Source organism: Podarcis gaigeae (genome assembly GCF_964106915.1).
Source record: "Podarcis gaigeae genome assembly, chromosome: 9".
NCBI classification, from domain to species: domain Eukaryota; kingdom Metazoa; phylum Chordata; class Lepidosauria; order Squamata; family Lacertidae; genus Podarcis; species Podarcis gaigeae.
This window is the reverse complement of record NC_139685.1, coordinates 70,854,895-70,863,299: the sequence shown is the minus strand read 5'-3', so window position 1 is coordinate 70,863,299 and position 8,405 is coordinate 70,854,895. Positions and strand designations below refer to the sequence as shown.

Here is an 8,405-nt window from a genome sequence, read left to right as displayed (position 1 = left end):
CGTTGCGGGGATTCAAACAGCCGACCTTCTGATCGGCAAGTCCTAGGCTCTGTGGTTTAACCCATGGCACCACCCGCATTCCTAGTCTACTTAGCCATTCCTAATTTTTAAGAGCTCAGTGTTACCCCCAAACCACCACCAGTGGGTGTTTCCCAATTCAGAAAAGCAGCAAGCAAGCCAGCAAAACCTCTCTCCCCTCCTGTTGTGACGCCACAGTGTCGTCTCGCCAGATTTTAAGCATCAAGCACTTGGGTGTTTCTAACAAGAAGCTGCTACAAGAAGACACCTCGAGTTGCTTGCCATACTGTTTTAACGAATATCAAAAGCCAACTCTTTGGCTCTGATTTATACATCCGGAACAACAGCACAGCTGTCAACTCCAGGGAAGGTTCAGAGGTCTGCCGGGCCACCATTTGGGTGGGCAAGTAGCCAGCAACACTGACCAAGGGAGGGACTAGGGTTCAGTTCAAGCACCTGCTGTGATTATAACATGTTTTCTGGCAGAGGCTTCCAAGAACAATGAATATTATCTCAAGTAGTAATCATTCCTCTCTACTCAGCACCGGTCGGGCCTCAGCTGCAAGGCTCGGCCCAATCCAGGCAACGGAAATGGAGGGATTTTTGACAAGTGGAACTGTTTCGACTCGGGAGAATCTACAAGGGCGACAAAGGCAGCAAAACGCATGGGGAGGTTGAAGCTGTCCGTCTGCAAGAAGACAGAGAGGTGCGCTGGCCACTCGTGGGATGAATTTGCTTAATTCACACAAGGAATCCCAACGAAGTAAGGCAACATGGGCTAACATTTCACTCTATTTTGGGGTGCATGCAAAGCTTTTCAGGGCATTAAAGGTAAAGGTAAAGGGACCCCTGACCATTAGGTCCAGTCGTGACCGACTCTGGGGCTGCAGCGCTCATCTCGCTTTACTGGCCGAGGGATCCAGCGTACAGCTTCCGAGTCATGTGGCCAGCATGACTAATCCGCTTCTGGCGAACCAGAGCAGCACACGGAAACACTGTTTACCTTCCTGCTGAAGCGGTACCTATTTATCTACTTGCACTTGATGTGCTTTCAAACTGATAGGTTGGCAGGAGCAGGGACCGAGGAACAGGAGCTCACCCCGTCGCGGGGATTTGAACCACCGACCTTCTGATTGGCAAATCCTAGGCTCTGTGGTTTAACCCACAGCGCCACCCGCGTCCCTTCCAGGGCATTAAGATTGCCCCAATTCTAACCAGCGGTGTCTTGTACCTATTAGGTTGTGGCCAAAGTCAAGGAGATCAACAACTGGTGAAGCCAGAGCCAACTAATTCTAGTCTTGTCCCCATCCTCCTTTCTTCTGAGTCTCTATGGGTAATGCCAAGATGGAGGAGGAGGAGACTGCCACCCCCTGTACTGGCTGGAACTAATGGCCAGCCTTCACTGGATGAGAAGCCTCAGAGTGCTTGCAGCAGCTGTATGGCAGTGGCTCACTCATTCACCTTTCCTCCAGCAATGCCTGGTGGTTTATTGGATTCTGCTGTGGCTTTCTTGTTCTCCACCACCACTGAGAGTATAAACCTAGCAGCCAGGCACTGCCAGAAAACATTCCCCCAACCATGAATGCTAAGAACTTCTCTCAAATGTGAAATGAAGCAACAGAGTCTTGCAGGGAGCACAGTGAATCTTTGGGTTCGGCAAGTGGCATTTGGTCATTTCAACAGGTCTACTCAGATTATGACTTAGTTGGAGATCGTCTGATCTTTTCGATTCCTGGTTTGCCCATACAGAAGACAACTTTGCACAACAGGTTACAGACAGGTCAAAAACCATGTGTAATGTTAGAAGGCATGCAAGCAAACAAAAAAAGTTGGGACGACGCAGATAAATGCATAAAGTTACTTTATTTTCAGTATACATTTAATTTTGAAAAATATAAATGCTAAAATATCTCATCTTCTTCATTTCTTGATTCCATAAAAGTCACAATAGAAAGCCTCATAAAACTGTAAAATCCTATAATTTTATAATAAGGAATCTCATGGTTTTACTTTTCATATTCCGGGGGGGGGGGGGGAATCATTCAACAATTTGAAATGTTTTCTTCTCTCTCTCTTGAAAAATTCCTGTTTGTTCCACTGTGTTGATCTACTTCATTTCAAAATAAAGTGGCTGTGTTTTTGTTTTAATACGTCATTCTTCCAAAGCAAGTACAGACTTTTCAATAAGAGTTTTACAACGAACAAATAATAATAACAACAACAAATAACAACAATAAAAGTATCTGAAAGTGCATCTTGATTCCGAGAAATAATGTGAATGCATGTATTGTATCGGGGAGGAACTACAGAAATGAGACAGAGAAGGACAGACAGACAGACAGACATGAGTGGTCAGTACGTTCACATTCTAGGTCTGGGACAAAGTTATCTCTGGCTCTTTAAAAGTTTCACTCAACATTAGCCCTGAGCAAAAAAAAAAAATCTCTTTGCAGAGTTTGGCTATGAAGTTGGTCTAAGCAGCACGCCTTCCTAAGGCTGTAGTCCTCAGTGAGGCCAATCATGCCTCTCTGACTGGCCTGATCAAAGACACCTTTCCTCTTTCCCTTTTGCCTTCTCAGCTCTTGCTGCTCCTGGTGGCTCTTACAGATCTAGAAAAAGACTAGAACCACACATTCATAGCCTGAGCGCCCCGTTTTAAACTACAAGCCACTGTCACTGGGCCAGGAGTCTTAATGTGCACAGAGTGGCACTCCTCTATCCCTGCTACCTCTGTGGTGAAAGCCGCGTACCTTTGCGCAACAGCAATGAGTGATCAAAAAAGTTCGGTTTCAGAGTAGGAGTAACCACTTGGACTGTGACAGGATGTACTCCATCTTTTGAGGGTCACAGGGCCTCCACCCTGGCTCCCATGTTTGCTTAGATGCTTCATGCACTGCACGCATGAACTTGGTGCCTGGGATGGGAACCTTATCAGCCACTGGATGCAGTGTGTACCCCCAGAGCAGCAGTTAAAGAAAGAGTTGGGCTGGCTCCTTCTACAATTTAATTTAATTTAATACAACAGTCCAGTCCAAAAGGCTCCACGATTAGCCCTTCTGTGGAGTTTGAAGTGAAGTGCGGGGATAAATAAAAGATTTGTAACCGCAACGTTATAACCAAGACGTAGAAATGTGATGTCGAAGTCTGAAAGAATGACACTAAATCTCTAGGGGTTCCACACTCAAGTTGGTGGCAAAAGTAATATAACTTCTGTGGACTGCGCTCCAAAGATCTACAGGCTTCAAAGCTATTCTCAACATTTACCTTTTACTTGACCACCAGCACAATCCTATAATATGTGTTGTTGTGTTCAATGGGGCTTACTCCTTCTGAAGTGTCCTTAAAACAGCAGCCCAAATTGTGTACAGTACTATAGGAGAGAATAGCATGCTTCCAAGCTGCAGAGCAATTTACTTCCGGTAAGAATCAGAAGGGTTTTGTGCATCCTGAAAGTATGCTTCACTCAGTCACTCTCTATTCCTTCTCTCAACTGGCATCAGTCCAGTGATGGGATGAGATTTATGGTGCAGTAACCTCAGAGCTCTATGGCACCACACACAAGAATGTGTTGCTACAGCTGCCTCTCTATTCTTCTGTATCCCGTTTATATGTGAAACTTTGTTCTTCCAGGTTCCCAATAGCTCCCAAGGTCTTAAACAGAAGGGAGCTGTGACTTTGACAACCAGTGAGACAACTGGGTCTGGCTGGCACGTAACGATGAGCCATGGTTTAGCAAACCATGGTTTAGCATCATGTGGGAACCCTGTCCAGCAGCTTCACTGTGACCAGCTTTCTGCCCAAAACCACACCTTGAAGCCATGGCTTGTTCCTGGTTTATAAACCTTGGCATGGCTTGGTGTTATATGTGACGCCAGCACCTTTCCTGAACCATGGTTTGTTTCGGCGCTCCAACCCAGATGTTCACCAAGTAATACAGACATGAGGCAAGAGCAACTGTAGAGTAGCTTTGGAGGAACAAGCCATGGTCTGTCTGATCATCTGTGAAAGTCGAGGTTAACCCATCGTTGGTTAAACAAACAGCAGCTTAACGAAACCATGGCTTAGTATTATGTGTGAGCTAGGCTTTACTCTCACAACACGCAGGAACCAAAACGCTCCTGCACAGAAACCAAATACTACACAAAAAGTGCTCATTTCCTGTAGCTGAAATATTTAGAGGGTAACTTTACACTACACAGTCTGGTTTTACAGCCATTCCTTCATCTAAGGGGATTTCTGTGGTGAGAGGCTATGTGGAACGGAGACCCCGAAGGGAGACTTCTCTGCACCCTCACCAAACAACAATTCCCAGCGCTCTTTTTCAGAGGGAAGCCATGCCAGTTAGACTGGCAAAAAGAACGATTTGCAGCTGTAGTGTAAATAGACCCTTAGCAGTGGAAACTGCAAAATAAATAAATGAATGGTGCAGCCAGGCACAATGAAGGCCAGGAGTGCATGAAGTGCAATACCTCCAACCATTGTTCCTTCCTTCCTCCTCCTCCTCCACCGCCCCCCCCCCCAATTTAAGTGGTACAAGCAACTGAAAACAGAATTGTCTCCCCCTCAATTCCAATGCCATTTTCTATAGTCAGAAGTTACCACAGTAAATTCAAGTACATGGTGAGGAGTGGAAGACCCTTGTCAGGAGACAATGACCACTAGGAACATATCAATGGGAAAATGGGCATGTGTGTGTGTGTGTGTGTGTGTGTGTCACATAACATCTCAAAAACATCACTGTTGGTTTCAAGGTTCTCGGTTTCCTTTTGTGCTTTGCACCTTGGTGCGTATACAGAATCACTCCCAGCTAAAACCAGGGAGGTCGAATGGGTCTCTGCTCCTGCAAGCAGGATTTTACTCCTGCAGAAAAGAAACTCGCTTCCACGCTCTCTGCACCGCCAGATCAGTGGAGAATCCAAGGCACACTGCGCTGTTCGATACCTGTGACAACAGGAGTCTCCAATGAAGTGGTGGTTTGGACAAGCACAGAAGTGAGGTACTTGGCTGCTGGAGCAAAACTACGCTTGTCTGAGAGCACCAGTAGATACAGACCCATACACAGCGCACTGGTCCTAACCCAGAAGGGCGGTGTGGTCAGCAATCTATGTGCTATGGGGACGCCAGCTCTTGCATGCTCCCAAACCGCCTACAAAACTCTGGGGAGCCTTAAAGTCTCGACCCAAATGCAGCGCGAGGAGCTGCTGTTTGAGAAAAAAGGGAGATGTCCCGGGTGCACACCCAAGCTGCTGCTCAGGGATTGCCTGGATCATGCCCAGTGTCCTTAGTCCTCCCTTGCAAGAGTAGCCTGGCTAAAGAGCATTCTGAGAGTCACTAGAGTAGCTACAGCCAGTTTCTAATTATCGCTTTTAACAGCCACTGCATATAATGCCCATCCTGTTTTTTATACCTCTGCATCTCATCCGCTGTGCACCTGGACCTAGTTGGATTTAGAGCCAATCTATATGCACAGCAGAATCGTGTGGGGAATCTTTTCCCAGGCTACAGGTGGTGGAGATCATGTTTCAGATTTTCTCTTGAAGGAAATATTCTCTGAACACTTTTAGAATAAAAAAAAAAACCCCAGCACAGTGTTTCTCAACCTGTGTGTCTCCAGATGTTGTTGGACTACAACTCCCATCATTCCTAGCCAGCATGACCAGCGGTCAGGGATGATGGGAGTTGTAGTCCAACAACATCTGGGGACCCACAGGTTGACAACCGCTGTCCTAGCACATCAGAGAGAAGGATAGCCTAAAACCATTCTCCAGAACGTGCTCTCTGTGCAGTGAGGTTTTTGCAGGGGAACTACAAACATGTCAGTCCTCCCACATTCAGTATGAAGTAGCACAGTCCCCCAAAAAAGACACCTAATGCGATTTTACTCTATATAGATTGACACGGGGTGAAAAGTAACGTAGTGTGGTTCTAGCCTTGATATCACCCTTGCCTGGAGGACTTTAAATCTACTCTACATAACGTTTGGGTAGGCAGGAATGAGGCTGGTAATTAAGGCATTAGAAGTGCCTCCCCACTCATCAGTTCCAAACCACTTTTTTACACCTGTGTGCAGTGCTTTTTTCTGGGGGGTACATAGGGGTACGCACACCCCTTAACATTTTATGAATCTTTGTACTTTTGTCCATTTACTGCATTTATTTGCCCCGGTTTAAACTATAAAATGGTGATTTTCTCGAGTCAAAATGAGAGTACCCCTAAACAGTTTTTTAAAGGAAAAAAGGACTGCCTGTTTGGACACACACACACACACACGCGCGCACGCACACACACACACACACACACACATACGTGCCAACAAGTGTGTATAAATGAAATAACACTAACAATTCTGGACAGGGACTCAACACATGACTATAGTCTGCATCTGCTCATTTGACCTTACTCATTCCCCGTCGGAAGGGAGTTTGCAAATTGTTTCCGCTACACACTCCTCGTTCACGCTGACGGCGTCTGCGCAGAGGTCTCCATGAGATGAATGGCGCCAGTGTGGCAGCAGAGTGGGCCGATTGTGCTGGTTGCGTTCAACAGAACCAGCCAAAAAAATCACATGACGTTTAAACTTGGGCCCCGATTCCTTCATTGGCTGCAACTCAGTGTTGACGCTAAGCTACAACTATGGTTAAGCAAATTAGCCTCTTGCATACAGGTTTCTCCTTTCATCCAGCAGGAGAACAAAACATGGAGTAGCTAGCTTGGTATTATAATCTAAATCAGCACTTGTGGTCTGTGGTCCTCCCAAACCGGGAAACCAACAACAAACCTTGGCTTTTAGATTGTGTTTGGTTTGGAGAAGAAACAAACCGCAAGTCCCGATTTGGGTATAACACAAAGCCAGCTATTCTGTGGCGAGAGGGAGGGAGGGAGGAAGAAAGCAGGAGAGCTTAAACTTCATGCACAAACTAATTTGCTAATTTGCTTAGCCGTAGCTCAGCTTCATGTCCAAACTCAACCGCTGGGTGATCAGGTTGTTAAGGAAGGAAGGAAGGAAAGAAAGAAATAAAGGTTCCAATGAAAGGTATTAATATTATCTTATTTCAGTTCTCTGCCATATACCCTTGAGATTGTGGTTTTGTTTCTGTTTTTTTTCTGTTTTTTCTTCTTTTTGTAAAAATCACATTATATAACATACTATACAATTATTATTATTCTTATTAATCTTCTTTTCCTTTTTTTAAAGAGAAAGTCCGACATCTAGAAATAAGAGGTAGAACTACTGAAAACTATTATGTTTCCTGCTGCAGGAAAAAAATTCATTTTTTTACAGTAATTCTTTAAAAAAAACAGTTAAAAAATTGACAAAAAAAAATATAAGTCGCAGGTTAGGCCCCCATAATTTAAAACAAAAACAATGAAGGGGGGGGAGAAAGAAAAGAAAATAACACTTGTCAATGCAGCTGACAGGTTAAGAATCCATTAAATTGGGGCAGAATAGAAGTTGCAAAGGGTAGGGTCCACACTCTCACAACAGTGATGGGAAAATGGGGTGTACCGTTTTTGATTCCTTTGCTTGAGACTATTGAAGCATGGGTGATGTTAAGAACATGTTACGGTTAGCAGCATTTTACCGGAGCAGAGGACTAATGAGAAAGGGTGGTGAATTAGACCAGAGGTCAGTTTTGTTCTGATAAAGAGGGAAAAGACATGTGGGTGGGGGCCAAAACAGAAGAAAAACACTGATTCACAACTAAAAAAAAACCCCCAGTCAGTTCTGCTGACGTTTCACAAAGCTGTGATAATATATCCTTAATACTTCCACCCCTCTGCTGAAAAGCTCAAGAGGAGGGCGTACGACGTATTGTGTGTGACTGAAAAGGCAAAACCAAGAAAGAAAAATGTCTTGGTCAGAATGAAAGAAAGGAAAAATAAAACAGAGGTAAGGAGGGGGGGAAAAACCTAAATGCTTTCGAGAGAAGAATCTGCCTTGGTTTCACCTAGGCAGAGAGCTTTTTGGATATTTGGCTAGTAGTAAAGGAGGAGAAGGAGGAAAAGGTAAAAAGCCGGTTTCAGCTGAAGATTAACGAACACATTACAACGTAGTTTCTGTTCCCTTGCTCCTCCAGAAATAACTGTCTTCAGGATCAAGCTCTATTCTAATTTGAGGCACAACTTTCATTGGAGTTCGTGGAGGGCTGGAGAGAGAGACGAGAAAGAAAACCAAAATCATCAAAGCAGAATTTATACACTCAGATGAATCCCCCCTCCCTTGCTCATTCTAACCACCCCTATCTTTTATGTGGGTGCAATAATATAAAAACTACCCAACAGTGATATGAAGACAGCAACAGAGTTGGTTGCAATTACCCCATTCTGCTGGTGGAGCCCCTGTAGATACAGGATAATAATGTTCCTTTGAATGTTCCTTTGAACAT

At 44.8% G+C, this 8,405-nt stretch overlaps 1 protein-coding gene across 10 annotated transcripts in view; it reads right to left on the bottom strand.

Annotated features, from left to right (window-relative positions):
* Window positions 1–1,862: 1,862 nt before the first annotated feature.
* SLC4A4 (solute carrier family 4 member 4) overlaps window positions 1,863–8,405 on the bottom strand; it is a 194,401-nt gene continuing 187,858 nt past the window's right edge. For 6 of the 10 annotated variants that reach the window (XM_083756374.1, XM_083756376.1, XM_083756377.1 and 3 more), the window contains one exon: window positions 7,104–8,165. In XM_083756374.1, coding sequence (XP_083612500.1) covers window positions 8,063–8,165 — 103 coding nt within the window. In that variant the 3' untranslated portion in view covers window positions 7,104–8,062. Of the gene's footprint in view, window positions 3,258–5,605; window positions 8,166–8,405 lie in introns of those variants that run through there. The other 4 variants (XR_014568331.1, XR_014568332.1, XR_014568333.1 and 1 more) reach the window with 1 other exon arrangement.